This window comes from Myripristis murdjan, chromosome 6, assembly GCF_902150065.1.
Source record: "Myripristis murdjan chromosome 6, fMyrMur1.1, whole genome shotgun sequence".
NCBI lineage: Eukaryota > Metazoa > Chordata > Actinopteri > Holocentriformes > Holocentridae > Myripristis > Myripristis murdjan.
The window spans coordinates 8,361,882-8,378,066 of NC_043985.1; the positions used below are offsets into that span (position 1 = coordinate 8,361,882).

At 41.5% G+C, this 16,185-nt stretch overlaps 1 protein-coding gene across 1 annotated transcript; it reads right to left on the reverse strand.

Annotated features, from left to right (window-relative positions):
• Positions 1–1,173: 1,173 nt before the first annotated feature.
• On the reverse strand, positions 1,174–15,261 carry tat (tyrosine aminotransferase). Its single transcript, XM_030053901.1, has 12 exons — positions 15,196–15,261; positions 13,965–14,269; positions 12,416–12,520; positions 11,937–12,004; positions 11,383–11,541; positions 9,981–10,119; positions 8,736–8,788; positions 4,512–4,664; positions 4,254–4,382; positions 3,403–3,486; positions 2,972–3,070; positions 1,174–1,930 (listed from the first exon to the last, which is right to left on the reverse strand). The coding sequence occupies exons 2-12, from the start codon at positions 14,260–14,262 to the stop codon at positions 1,790–1,792; spliced, it is 1,428 nt and encodes a 475-aa protein (XP_029909761.1). The 5' UTR covers positions 14,263–14,269; positions 15,196–15,261; the 3' UTR covers positions 1,174–1,789.
• Positions 15,262–16,185: the final 924 nt, after the last annotated feature.

Here is a 16,185-nt window from a genome sequence, read left to right on the forward strand (position 1 = left end):
GCACCCCCATGTGAGAGCCACTGTGTCAGAGGACTGCAATGGAAATAAAACTTTGTATTATGTGTTGACTAATCACCAAATAAATTCATTCCTTCATCATAGTTATAGAGTAAGAAATAATAAGAAATAGTATTTACATTTATTAACTTATTTCCGGATAGATCAATTTGTGTAAATCTGTTTTTTGTTTTTTTAACATATCAAGCAACTATGTACACGCACGTTTTCCTCCTGTGATTTGCATTTCATTTATTACAGTCAGACCTGATTTATTTAACGTTAAACTTCAAGAAAAGGTTAAGAAAAATTGTGTGATGCTTCTTGGGGAGCGGGGGGCCAAAGTCGTGCAAGGGTCCAATTTTACAAACCCACGGGTACGGGGCTACGTCCACACATTGTCTAAATAGGGAGCTATAATACCTGCAACAATATGTGAGGCCACCTCCAGGAGGCACTGTGCAGTGCTAAACAGTGATCAGTTGGACTTACCCAGAAAGTCAGAATGATGAATGATTTTTTTTTTTTTTTTTTTTTTGGGTGCACTGGTGAAAATGATCAGCCCCTGGTTAAGAGTTTCTGTGTGCTGAGTTGAATGACATCTGGAACCATTTAGGAAAAAGAAATGCACTTTTCCTTTTCCTCTGGTTATGTAACCAGTCAACAGCACAGAGCCTCCATGGAAATCTGCAGTTTCCACTATTTTACAACCATTGATTTCACATCAGCTTATATGATATCTTCAATTTAAATACCTGGCCGTGTAACAATGGCAGCCATAGCTGAGGTACTAGTAAATAATGATAATAATAATAATAATATATAAATAATACAATAAAGTGTAGTGATCATTTTATGGCATTTAGCCCCACTGACTGCCATGTATTCTTCTGTATTTAGTGCTCAGCATTGCCCCTGATGGACAAAAGAATGCACTGCACTCTTGATGTGTGTATGTGTGTGTGTGTGTGTGTGTGTGTGTTAATGTACTCTCCGTCTTTTATTTTCCCATATCAATCACCACGCAAAACCAGACATGTCAATAAGCTTTAATATGGTAACCATTACCAAAACTACCACATTAACATTTTACATAACTGTAAAAATAAAAAATACCTTTAACATGATCCAACATGAAATCACATGTTATCACAATGTTAACATAGAGGGAAAGTTTTGATTATGAGCATGCCCGTGCGTTCAAACACACAAAGACACACATTTTCTTAGCACATACAAAGAGACAGACAGACAGCATGCAGAGCCATAGATCCCATAAGTAAGTTTTACAAAAATAGATAGTCATATAGATATTCACCTCTCCTGATCTTTGAACAAAATTTATAGAGCAAAGTTTCCTCATCAAAGGGGATTTCTGAGTGACAGTGAGCATCATCTGTGATCCTGCAGTTGTCTGAATTAACAATACCCGTAGAGGTAATAGGTTATAATACATAGCCATCACAAAAATACATAATAGTATACAAGTATAGGCCAATATACGGTGCCTGTACAAAATATAAATATTAGGTCTGCATTACACAGGGTTTGCATCAAAAATTGCATGGATGCACCAACAAATAACAGGCTTTGTCCCCACAGTGCACTGCAATATTTCGACACTGTACATTTTTGGTCTCTCGATTCAAACGCTGGTGGGATAAAATCTCAAACGTGATCCCAACTTGGTATCACTTGGGGCAACTTCTTCGTTCCTCGCGGCCTGGCTCTCCTCGGGTCCCCCTCCGCCCCCCTGGTCCAGCTCTCGCTGTGCCCTGGCCGGTCCAGCTTGTCACTGGTCCAGCTCGTTGCTGTCACGGCTGCGGGGCCGGTAGTGGCGCTGGCAGAACTCTCGGATCCGAGCACAAGCCTCCACCATCATCTCCTCTGGCACCGTCACCACGATGCGGAAGAAGTTGGCATATTCAAACGCCTGGGAGAGAGAGGAGGTTTTGTTTTTACTCAAGTCGTCATAAGCATTTACTTTCTTAGGAGCTTATATTAATTTTATCCTGATTATGATAAAGCCAAGAAAAGTGTTTGGTTGTTTTAAAGGACCATACAGGCAACTTCATCATTTCCCAAAGCAAGAGCTCCGATATCATGTTTCCTCCCTTTTATCGAGCTGCTGGTTTCCATTTTTTCCACTATGACAGGAAAATGAACTTTCACAGACTTCACGCTTTCTTCACACCAGTATCCAATCAACGTAATAAAGTCGGCCACATTAGTTTTCCTGAAAGCAGCAGCACTGTTGTGTTTTGATGACTTGAAATTGGGCGGAGTGAAACGCTCCCTCCACCAGGGAAAATAGTCCCCGGGGAAACATTTTGCTTTCCACAGCCAATTATCAGTTCTCTGGTTTATGAATGGCGATGACTTTCTTAGCCACAGATGCAGAATATTATCAGGTGGCTGTTTCAATCAAAAATTCAAATTTGAATATGGAGGGGTTTTGATAATATGTTGTGAAATCTTTAGTAGCCCCATGACTTGGAAAACAGTTTGTCATGATGTAAAATGTGGGTGAATTGTAGCACACAGATCAAACATTAAAAAAAAAAAAAAAAAAAAGGTTTGTAGCTTTACATCATCATAAACATCTGCTTTCAAAGGAGCTATTATTGATTTTATCCAAATTATGATCAACCCAGAGAATTAGTTTGGTTGAGAGACAGATCAAATGAATTAAAATTGCCTGTCTGATGTCTGCCTGTGTTTGGATCTATATAACTGGGTAATAATAGTACATTTTATTTGTATAGCACTTTTTCTTGGTGTTCAGAACTCTTTACAGTAAAAGGAGACAAGCTAGAAATAAAATAAAGAAATAAAGAACGATCCCAAATGGCAGTGAGAGATAGCTGTCTGAATTTTGAAAGCCAGAAACCCGGCGTCCTGCTCAGATGATGAAGTCGATGAAGACTCATTATGTGCACGGGCAGGTGGACAGTAATCAGTCACAGTGTCTCACCGATGCAGGCAGACAGAAGACCGACTGCTCGGTAACCAGCCGCTCAGTGAAGTCCACATCACCACTGAAGTCTGGAAAGTGGTCAATGTCAATCCCCACCTGAAAAAAATTAAATAAATTTCAAAATGTATCATTCAGTTCATAGCTGCACCTCCTCCCACTACAGAATAAACTATAAAACTATAAACTATAAAAGAAAAAACAATGACATGGGTAGGTGACATGGGTAAATACATGAAGAGAAGACAGGTGAGAACTTGAATCTGAAATATTTGTTATACTGACTGCACCTGATCTATTACTGGCCAAAATTAAAGCAGACAAGGATTTTATCAAAAGCAGCATCTCAGCAGATTTCAGCTCTACAAGCTTGAAGCCCTGAACACCCATGATCATATTCAAAATAAACCATACACGTGTGTTGCACTGACCATGATGTACATGGCTCCTGAGGGCATGATGGGGGTGAGGCCAGGGACTGTGGACAGCTCATTGAAGCAAAGCTCTGCGCTGGACTGCGGACAAACAAGAGTGAAGGATTAAAAATCAATAAAACATCAATAAATCTTTCTTTGATCTGTTAAATAAAGCAAATTGTCAGTAAATACTTTATGTAACTTATTTTCCAAAATAGCACCAAAACCTGACAACAACAACTGTTTTGGAGACATTCAGGCATTATTGATGAGTGACTGGCTGCTGATTTTCTGGCAGTATTGGTGACTTGGACAGTTTGGTCATGGGGGGAGGAAGAGCTGATTAAGCTTAATAAAGCGAGTGTGTTGGTGTCTGTGTCCTCTCTGACTACAGCAACACAACTACTCCCCAAATCAACCACACACACACATAACAGTTACTGAACAAAAACATTACCTCCAATTAAAAGGAAGTAAAGTAAGTTCTTGAAAGTTTAATTTGGTCAACTATGTGATGTGGAAATGGCACACCTTGAGCACTGCATAGCATCGGCGGAGGTATGCATGCTACTGAGGACCGTCTTTCTAGTTGGCTGATTTTTGATAAAGCCAGATTGTGGAAAATAAACTCGGGCCAATTCCGATTGGCTTATTTTTCTAGTGACATAATTTCCCCACAGATAAACTTGACATCATTTAACTTCCCAGACAGCAACCATCCATGCACAAACTGTGGAAAAAAATGAAAATTGAAAATTGAAAATTCTCCCCTTTAAAGTCGATGTATAAATGAAGTCTCAGAAATTTAAAAGACAATACCGATTTACATTATCATACAAACCCATTTCATAGTCAAACAAACTCACCTTAAGGAAGTTGATGTTACTTTGGTAGAAGCTTTGAGGCGTGTTGTTTAGGATGCTCTCCAGCGCCCCCTGGATGATGGTGCAGGGTCCGAGAATACGCTGGCTCAGTTTGACCAGAGCCTGTCGGATCTGAAGAGCAAACACACACACACACACACACACACACACATACACACAAACAGATTCGTTGTTAAAACTGATCTCCTGGAATCTTTCTGTTCCCTGATGAAAGCTCATTAGCAGCTGAGAAGGTCGCACCTCAGAGCCAAACACGTTGTTCCGGTCGTGGATGAGGATCCATCCCATCCTCCAGCCGGGGACCAGCCAGCGTTTGGCCAGGCCACCGCAGGACAGGATGGGAACATCACTGCTGAGAGACGCTAAAGAGTGGAAACTGCACCCTGGGAAAACCTGAGAACAGCCGGACAAAACAAAACCCATGTTAGACGAATACACAGAGCTTTTGGGAGATTACTTTTCTGCCACAGTTATTACACACATTTAAACTTTCATCTGGGATGGTACAGCAGTAAAAAATGCACTTAAAAATGCATGAAACCGACTATCAGTCAACACAGTGAATGCTACAGTGTTGGCATGGAGGCTGCATTCGCTCAGTGCAGTGTAGGCATACAGAGTTTGTACCAGAGGTAAAGATCTACCATGGACATATGCATGATTTGGTGTTCTCATGTTGTGTCCTCATCACTGACACCAGCCAAGGTGATCAACAGGCCAAAGCAAAAAACAGAACATAAACTCGCGTAAATGTACAGCCAAACATTTACAGAAACTGAAACCATTCCAGAGATGTCGAGGGGAAATGCAGCGTATCAGCGCTAAAGTTGGAATTCAAGATAAGGAGGCAGAATTGGGCAAAAAGTTTCCTACAGATGTTGGAACCTTAAGGTGTAATCACACCAAACGCGAAGCACCACGGATTCGCGCAAATACAGCTGCAAATTTTTGTTCAAGTTGAAAAATTTCAACTGACACGAATATACAAGTGATGCGAATTTTGCATGTATGCATCATTTGCCAGGCACAAATTAGCATCATTCACATTCGCACCTATTTGCATCTTTGCATTGACTGTCATTAATTTAGCAAGAGGAAAATTTTAGAATGCCTTGGAACAAAATGCTGCTAATTCTGTTTGCTTGTGTAACATTTTTGGAAAAGGCACATGAGCACATGCGCGTGTGCAGACATGTGCATTCAGACACACAGTCACACACACTCACACACACACATCCACATGCACAACAAACACGTATCAAAAACCACTGTTTCTACTAATGAAAACTACGGCAATACCAACAGGTGTTTTGGATGCTAAACTGATTATGTAACTGAGACGAGACAACTTCTTATTCCAGAGGGATCATGACAGTGGAAACCAGCGGAGGAGAGGAGCGAGGGAGGAGAGGGAGGAGTTTCATCACAGTAAGCTGCCTTTCATTAAAGTCAAGGTCGGACAGTGAAGGGGGAGCAGCCCCACCCCCTGTTGGCAGGACTGAGGCCGGTCTCAAACGTCTCTGCATTTGGAGCGATTTCTGTTGTGTGGCAGCTTGAGCGTGCATGACCTGCCGAGCAACTATGGACAAGATGAAATTTTAATCTGTGATGAAAAAAGTAAACCAAATCACTACTTAAGTAAAAGTAATGTTACTTTGCTGATGTGTTACTTAAGTAGAAGAACTGCTGTAAAATCTACTTAAGTAAAAAGAAAAGGAGGAGAGAACACAGCTCAAACTAAATTCTTTTAAACATGCATTCTGAAAAACAGAACATGATATGATGGTTGAGTCTACATGGTTTTCACCATCAGGCTCACTGGTATTCTTTCATGTTATTATTTTTCGACACTTGTTCCACATTTTTGCCATTTGAGCCTGAATGGTCCTCGCTTCCATCAACCAACTTCTGTTTTTCATTGCACTGCTTTTATTGTGAAATTTGGAAATGGCGAAAAGTAGAACCAAGAAAGTTAGAAGCAGATTCCTCTTCTCATCTCTGCTGACTGAGCTTTTATTGTGAAAGGTTCCACAGTCTATCATTGATCATTTGTTCTCTGCAATGGATCTGCTTTAAAATCTAGTGAATTACAAAACTCAAGCAAAAATGTACTTCAGTAAAAGTAAAATTACTGACCTTTTAAAATACTCAAAAAAGTACAAGCGCGCAAAAAACCTTCACAGTTACAGTAGCGTGAGTAAATGTACGCCATTACTTCCACCTCTGGTTTTAATTATCCTCATGGGGAATCTGAGTCATTGCTGTAGCAACTAATAGAATATAGCTGAGAAACTGTGCAATAAATGGAACTTGCATTATAAAATACACGCAAGTAAATATAAAAATATCAAGAAGTATGCAGGATACATTAATATCAGACTGAAAGAGACAAACAAACATGAATTTAGAGCTCACAAGACATACAAAACATACAACAAAAAATGGAAAAAATTATGTAACCAAGTCTACAGAAGGCTTTACATATGGGCGAGTGCTGCATATGTTGTAAATCACTATTGGCCATGGAGGGCCTTCTAAAGGGCTGAGGGGGTCGGTGGTCGTTGCTTAACAGTGCCCCACTGACTACACCATCCTGGCTCCTTTACCCCCCCAAGTACACACCAGTGCTCAGTCATTGAAAAAAAAAAGAGGCCATTGCCCCCTCCATGGCAACTCCCCCTTCCAACGAAACCAGCCATTTACTGGACACACACACACACACACCCCTGCCCCGCCTCTCTAGCGCCAAAACCTGACATCTGCATTAATTGCAAACATATGCGCCAAAGAAAGTGCAGAGTCATTGTGGCCTGCTTGTGTTGAATGGACAAGAGATCCGCTGGGGAAGAATGCAGAGCGACCGCCGCGAGCTGGAAACGCTCTCATCAAACTTTTCCACTCACTGCAACAGTCACCACACCATGCACACAATGTACCGCACAATGCACTGTGAATTGACTTGGAATTGTACAATGATCACAATTCCTTTTGCCACTGATGGAAAAAAACAGCTTTGATCCCCTTAAAGTCTACATGTTTTGCAGCTTTATAGCAAAGTGCTTCTATACAGACACACGTTTTAGAATCACTTCAGCGGCTTGCCTTCCTTCTTAGAGTGGATTTTTAAATTTTAATGACTCTTTTAAGGCTCATACGTGGTTAGCTCCAGAATATATAACTGACCTCCTGACCTCCTGCAAGCCTGGAGGCAAGCTGAGGTCCTCTGGTATGTCATTCCTGACTATTCCTCAATCAAACCTTCAAACCAAAGGTGACTGGACCTTTTCTGTTGGGGCCCTCCTGAGGAATCTTATATGTAAAGCGATTTGTAACTTGTTTTGAAAAGCACTGTATAAATAAAACCATTATCATTATTATTATATCACCGCCTTATGCTGAATTGTACACCACATTCTAGGAACTATGATGAAATTTTTCACGGTCGAGCGGAACATTTACATAACAGTTAGTTGTGTGTTGCGTGTGGCCCTGCCTGTCCGTCTGTGTGTGGCTGAGTGTACGTGCCTGTGTGTGTTTGTGCACCCGTGTTTGAACAAGGGTTTGACTGATGTGGATTTTTCAAGGCCGATCCTGATGTTTATCTGTCAGCGGAGTGGGACGGGGGTTGTGTCTTCGCCCCGTTCCGTCTGTTTGTTTGACTGTTTGTTAGCAGAATTTCTGCTAACATTTCTGCAAAAAGTTATGAACAGAGGATCGACTAAAAGCGGGGCACGGCAGCGAGCATGGCTTCAATAAAACTGCATGCAACTTTCGAATGGACTCACGCGACATCATAAAACCATAAAAGGTTGGTGACGTGGCGGGAAGCGCAGATTTTCTTGGGTTGTGGCAGTGGGCATGATTACTGTTTGGTGAATATCCAACATGTGGAAGTGGTATGTAAAACTGCATCATATCCCATGCCTAATTTGAGCATATACATACATAATACGGGTTGCAAACAAACCTCAACTTCAACTCCCGGAGCCCGGTCCTGCTCAAGGTTTGTTACCCCGTTAAAAGTTTTTTTTTTTTTTTGTTACCACTGTTGCCCTGTGCTTGCTCATGGGAGAGATTTTAGCGCATGGGATTGGCCAATATTGGTTCGGTTGGGACGTGCTGTGATCTGACACATGCAAATAAAACCGGATTAAAATGAACTCTCCCACCCTTGCCCATATCCACAGTTTGTCCTGGTTGACCCCCTCATGGCTAGGCATGCCAGCCCTACCAGCCCCCATTCACACCACGTTGGACCTAATCCTCCCTGTGCTGATGTGGGGCTGTCAACCTCCATCCTGAGCCAGGGAAAATGCCACCAAACCAAACCCAAGCTCCACTGCCACTGGTGAAGAATGTGCCTCGCTGGTATTACAGGAGGCCCTGCGGTCACCTACCAGCTGAGCCAGCCTGGCACCCTGCACTGTACTCCTCACGGCAATGTGTGTGTGCTGATGAACTCACCATATCACCGTAGATTTCATCAGCCAGGACGGGGACGCAGTGCCTTGAAGCCACTGGGGAAAGCAAGAATATACATAATGAAATGTTTCAGTGAGGAGGCATGGGTGCTGTGTTTAAGTGTTTGTCTGTCGCTGATTTCCGCCCATAATCTGATACCAATTAACAGCAATCGAGACAAATAAACCTACTAGAGACTTTCCTCTGGAAGTTGCCTCTTCCAGCTTCATTTTTTCTTAATAAGTGCACTCTCACATGGAATCAATGTTGCTGTTGCAAGTCAGACTTTGGGGGATGAAACAGCTCATGGGCTGAGATGAGAGCAGAGGTACAGGACTATGGCCGTGGTTACACTTGTCATTTCAATGGAAGTTTTGTCATCCAGTCACGGCGACATGCATCAGCTGTCATTTTGTACACGCTGATATCCCATCTTGTTTGCATTTGGATCCATCGGCCAGACCACATGCCAAAGTGGCTTGGCTGGAATCCACATAATTTAACACCACACACAGTGGAACATATCTGTGCAGGAATATTTCACTATCTGATGAAGCATTGACGTGTCAAGTCTGGACACACATAAGCAGACATAGCTGAGTTATAATCTGGTACATCCAATTATAAAATGCATCCCAGGCTTTTATATTGAAAAGCCTAGAATCAATCTAGGATCTCCGAGCTGATGCCGTGATTTGCCAGATTTCCCTTTGTTGTTTACTAACCCTGATAGGTTTATAAGCCTTGACTTTGACCCAAACCAGCAAAAAGATGCTCCAGATTAAAATTTTATGTCAAAATCAAGCCATGTTACAAGCCTGATTCACAGAGAAGAGTGCCTCATCTTCGCTAACTGAGGAACTCTAGATTCATTGTTTGCTCAAATGAAATCCTGTTGTTGGTACGGTCACTGGCAGGAAATCTTCAATCTCCACCCAGGAAGCTATGATCAAAACATAATAGTGGCATCCAATACGGGTCTACCTCTTGCTGCCAACATGTGTGAAAAGGAAAATTAGACAACGGCAAAAGTGCCAAGTGATCTTCTGATGTTGCCTGCTTCTCTTTGCCCAGGAGGAATTATTTGGAAAATGCTGCACTTGTAATGCAGGATGGATAGAGTTGCAGAACAAAAGTACTTCTACCAGTGCAAAGCTCATCTTCATGTATCGCATATTTGCAATATTGTGAGACTGAGGCTTTCTCATAACCTTTTAACTAAAGCAGAATAAGTGCATTTTCGCTGACCTTTGAGGATGCTCTGCAGGTGTTCCTTGCTGTAGACTGAGCCGCAGGGGTTGGAGGGGTTGGTGATGACCATGCAGGATGTCTTCTCATCGATCAGGCTCTCCAGATGCTGCAGGTCGATCTCCCATGACTTCTCTGGCTGCAAACCGAGGAAGTGTGTCAGATCTAATGCCTCAGCACCGACACTTGTACATGTTCACCCGTGCACAATGCTACACCAATGTCCTGATGCTGTTCTGGCCATAAATAAACTCTGGTGTTGCAAATGTGTTGAAATATAATTTATGGCTCTTATTGATATTTAACAGCATATCAGTTGGCATTCTACTGAACCTCTGTTGGACATTAAAGAAAGTCTAACCCTAACCCTAAAACCATGACATAAGCAGTCCTGAGATTTGTGTGTGTGTGTGTGTGTGTGTGTGTGTGTGTGTGTGTGTGTGTGTGTGTGTGTGTGTGTGTGTGTGTGTGTGTGTGTGTGTGTGTGTGTGTGTGTGTGTGTGTGTATGTGTGTGTGAGCCAGCCCCCCACCTTTCTGCTTCAGTGTGTCCTTACATGAAATGTTAACCACAGCTTTTGGTTGTGAATACTGCATTCTGTTTTTTATTGATGTTAGCACCATCCACTTGTATATAAATATATATTATATCTAACCTTCTCGTCCCTTTTCTCCTGATTCCCCAAAACAGCCCCATCAGAGCCACTGATTCACCAGCTTTTCAGTGTTTTTACTGGATAGTCAGACAGTTGGCGTAAGCTTGTAAAAAATGCTATGGGTGATGAAGCTGCCCATCACTACCAGCTGCAGATCTGCTTCCCATTTATGCAGAAATTGCACATCTCAGCCTGGACCACAAACTATGTGCAGCTTGGCTCGTGGCATTTTAAACGTCTTAAAACTTGTTTGTTGTTGGTTACCAGCCATTTGAGCACAGGAGAAAAGAGGACGGTGTGTTCTCACACACATTTAAACACAGAAAATCTCATCCAGCAACACTGATCTGACCTTTACATGTAATCTTTTGGCAGATTTTTTTTCTTCTGTTTATTTACTAATGTATGTATGTATTTATGTATGCTAATTTTCTGATGTTTTTTTAATTACGTATCTGGAATACATCAAGTGACTTTGCTCAGGGTTCAAGGTCTCACTACTACCCAACAATATGCATGAGGGATTATTTCAACATTAGTCCCGAGTCCTGAGGACCAAATCACTTCAAGTGGGGGTCAGTAAGAGTGAAGTTGGGGGTCCAGAGTATGAAAACGTCTGAAAAACCCTGTGTTAACTAACTTACCTTCCACTAGATCTCAGAAATCAGACTTTACTGTGATTGTGGTTGAAAGGAAATGAATAACGTAGAGACAGGAAGATAAAGGGATGTGCATTCCTCCTACTCACCAGCAGGTTGTAGAGTTTGACCTCGATGCCCATGGACACGGCCACGGTCTTGTATAAGGAGAAGCCCGGGCATGGAGCCAGGATGTTGTCCCCTGGGTTACACAGGGCACTGATAGCCAGGTCAATGGCCTGACTGCAACCGCTGGTCAAAATCACATCCTGCAGGGCGGACAGGGAGAGGGACAGAGAAGATGTTCACATAGTAACAGGACAGTATTTACACAAAGCCAAGCCACCAAGCCATTAAGCAACATGAACACAGGCACTAAATGTGGAGTAAAGGTGTAAACAAAAGAGCAGTATTAAAGTGTTTATTATGCACTGACAAAGCATTTATGATGCCTTTGGAACCCCTTATGAGCAACATATCAGCCATTATTTGATGTTGTCAACCTTGAAAGTAAATCATAACAGTGTCAGCTGTTTGAGGCCTGCCAGATGAAGATGATATGCAAGAAGAAAAAGGTAGTTTTAAGAGCAGCATGGGAAAAGGAAGAGGGTGGCAGAGGGAGGGAGGCAATGGGACGGGCAGAGCGGCTGTCAGGGGTGATCACCTTTGCCTCTAGCGGGGCCTCAGGGCAGCTGTAGAAGTTGGCAACTGCCTCGCGGCTCTTCTGGTAACCTGGCAGCGTGGAAAGAGAAAATATACATGAATACCTCTAAAAAGACGAGACAGAGAGACACAAAGAAATAGAGGCAAAGCAAATACAGCTGAGACACAGAGGGACCTGCGTGGGTTATATAACCTCAAGGTCAGACTTCAAATGGTAAAAAGCACACTTTTGCCATCTACTATTGGCTGATCTTTGGTGTCAGGTGATGTCATCACTTGCTATGTGCAGTTTACTGAAGCCAACATATGGGATCTCTAGGGATTGAGGTCCACAAAATTCAAATCTCTTGTTGCCATTTGGAGCTGCCAACATGTAAAGTTCCCTAACTCAGCTTTAAAGAACAGACCCCAAGTCCTGTGCATCTGCTCTTCTACAGTAACGGCCAAAGTTACGCTCTTAAGCTGGTTAGCGTGACTCACCAATGGAAGGAGAGTAGCCGTTGTATTTGTGGGAGTCGATGGCATCTTTCATGGCCTGGAGCACCGTGTCATCTGTGGGCAGGTTCCCAAATACAGTAGGATCCCCTGAGGAGAACATCAGAAAATAATCCAAGGTGAGCGGCAACAAAGCAAGCCAAGCAGTTCATAAAAAAAGAATTGATGATAAAGGGAACATAGCAGAGGGAGAGTTTCACTCCGCCCAATGTCAACTTATCAAAACACAACAGTGCTGCTGCTTTTAGGAAAACTAATGTGGAGGACTTTATTATACTGATGGAATTCTGGTGTGGGGAAAGTCTGAAGTCTCTGAGAGTTCATTTTCATATCACAGTGGAATAAATGGAAACCCATGGCTGGATATAAGGGAGGAAAACTAATATTGGATTTTGAAATATGACTATGTGATAGTCATAGCACGTGATAGCACGACAGTGACCGTCAACACAAAATCCACAAAAATGAAACTGGGCTAAAAATGGGACTGCACATCTTAAAATATTGTATTTTCTAAATCACTGAAACATTTAATGAGTGAACATTTAATGAAACTGCTACCAAGTAGATCACGTTTTAATCCTGGTGTCACCCAGGAAAATGTTCTCATTGGACATGACCTCCAATCCCTTTGGCTAAGGAGTAATGATGTACTACTCCTTCTCTGTGAAAGTCAGTAAAGTTCCTTTTGGAGGTCAGTTGCTGCACGTTTGAGTTTTGTCTTGCATTTGCAGTTCTTTCCTACAAAAGTACAATGCATTCATTTAAAAAACAACAAAAAATCTGCCCTGTTTTCCTGAATTAATGAGATAATTGACTTGAATTCTGAGAGGGGTTATTATGGTTCAGTTTTCAGAGCACTGTATTTCTGTCTCTCCATTCACATCCAAAGTGCAACAAAACGGCAAAAAGCAGATTGTAGACATCTCATGGAAACTGAATCAGGTCAGCTGGACTTAGTCATATGTCTAGAAGATGTTTCACCCCTTATCCAAGTGGCTTCATCAGTTCATGCTGTTCATTAGACTGGACTGGTAGTCTTAAGATTATATACATTACATACAATATAAAAAACAAGTCCTGTTACCCATTTTTAAGGAAATTAAATGGTTCTTTTCTTGTTATTGTCATAATTCAGTTGGAAAGTAGATCCAGCAGGTAGTCTTGCACCAGAAAGAAACAACCTACTTTCTCAGGTGATTTTAACGATTGGGTAAGATATATATATATATATATATATATATATATATATATATATATATATATATATATAATCACTTTGTTTAGCATTGGTGCTGAAAGTGTTAATTATGAGAGCTGTTTTACTATGGATGTGAATGGAGAGATAGATGCTGTGTTGTCGATTGGCAGCCCACGGGAGCAAATAATGAGGATGTTTCCCCACCATGTGGACTCAGATCACAGCACACAACACTCAAACACAGTTCAGTAGATAGATAGATAGATAGATAGATAGATAGATAGATAGATAGATAGATAGATAGATAGATTAAAAAAAAGAAAGCCTTCTCACCTATGGAAAGTGCGATCATGGGTTTATCCGGGTTGGGGGTGAGCTTCATGCCGTCCACGATGGCCCGGATGGGGTTGAGGGTGTTGTTGGCCATCTCTGAGGCTTTCACGTCCCATCTCTGCCTGCGGCTCTTGGCTTTGGCTGGGTAAATACTGCCGTTCACACTGACGTGGTGTACACTTTTCCCGTTTACTGCTTTCCCATTGACCGCAGTCCCATTGAGGCTTTTGGCGTTGACAGCGTTTTTTCCATGCACCGCACTGCCATTCATCTGAACCACATAAGACTTGCTATCCATCCTGGACCTGGTGAGGACAGGGCATGTGAAGGCGGTGACACACAGACCAAGCACCGTCGGAGCTCAGAGCTGCACTTGTTGCATTATTTTCTAAAACAAAACAGTTGTCTGTACTTTATGTAAAGCGGCTCATTTACATTATCAAAAACAAAAAATCGACTCGTATATAATTAGGAAAAATCAAAGTGTACTTTAAAAAATATTACAATAAACAATATTAATACAAATATTTTATTTAAACAAACGATTGGAAATCTTTTTCAATTTAATTAATTAAAAAAACATAAATCGGATTTTTGTAGAATGAGAAATTATTCTCATATTAACAGATTAGGCAGTTTTCCTGGATTTGATTTTTTTTTTTTTTTTCAGTCTTTCCCGTAATCTGTTTCAGAAATTACAGAAATGCTGTAGCGCAACCGACAGTTGGTGATAACGTCCCAGCGCTGAAACCCATCTGTAACATGCACAATATGATTTATTCTCGTTGTTTAGCGAGCAGAAGTGAAATTCACGACACACACACTATCAACCATCATCAGATGCCCCCAACACCCCACCAAAAAAAAATTTAAATGATTAAGCAGTACCAAATAACTCCTACAAAAAAAACACTGAGGAAAACAAGTCGCCAAGAAATCCAATAATCAATAACACTGACAAAACCAAATCTGCAGCAGCCTATAATCCGCTTTCTCATATAGATGCTGGTTGGTTGTACGAAAATGCATCTCTCTATGTGCATCAGCGTGTGGAGTAAATATCTATTCACTGCCAAAAAAAAAAAAAAAAAAAAAAAAAAAAAAAAAAAAACACATTCTTATAATCAAGCAGCACTCTTCACCTCTCTCCTCAATCCTTTGTATCTCTGCCTTACCTTCAGGCACAAATTAATTCAAAAGATAAACTAAACCTGTTCCTTAAATACCCTACCTTAAATACCTTAAAAATCCCAAAAGAATGTGTGTCTTCAAATGCAGCAGCACAGGTTAAAATACTCTTACAGAATATGGACAGGGAGCACTTTTATAAGCCGGCTTTATAAGCAAGCTCCCCGAAAATGGGTGTTGAACCCTGTACATATTTCCATTGGTGGATACTGAGGGCTGTGCCATTACACCCAAGTTACATCACTAACCAGAACCTGACCCACCTCGAGTCTTGAACGGGACCAATTAACTCTTTCAATCTGGAGGAGGATGGGGGCCGGACCGGCCGGGTGCGTCATGCGTCAAAACGGAGAGGGCGCACGGTGGGAGACTGTCAACATTGCATCAGTGTCAAAACAGCCAATTTATGTGAAAGCACTGCTACTATAATGAGGTTTTTGCTGGAGCAGAGGTAAAATAACTGGTTGAAAATTACATGACTGTGAGTTAAATTATTCTAATGGTGCAAATTTACACCTGAGGAGCATCCAAACACCCCACTCAACAAGCGCAATTTTTGTAGCTGCTAATTTCCAGATGTACTTAAAGTGAAGGTTCCAGCCTACATTTACAGAGAAACAGTCCGCATTTATAATCTTTATTATGCCAAAGGATGAAAGGACAGGGCACTCAAACTAAGCTCTAAGTGGAAAAATATGCTAGAAATATTTTGTGACTCAGCAAAGTAAAACTTGAATCAGTTCCTTTTTAGTCTGTTCCTAGTGGAATTCTTACAAAGAGGAAAGAGTAAAAAAAAAAAAAAAAAAAAAAAAAAAAAAAAATGCGCTCATTAAGAAAAGCTAAGAGAACAGAGGGGAGGTACCGGGTTAGAGGAGTCACAGGAAGAAATCTGATGCTTTGTTGCATCCTCACCAAACAAAAAGTTACTTATTTATGATGGCTACGACATATGTGGGGGAAACCTCAACAAAACATGTTATTATTCTTCATGTTTGCCAAAGCCTCTAGACTTTCCGGTCACGTCGTGTTAAAT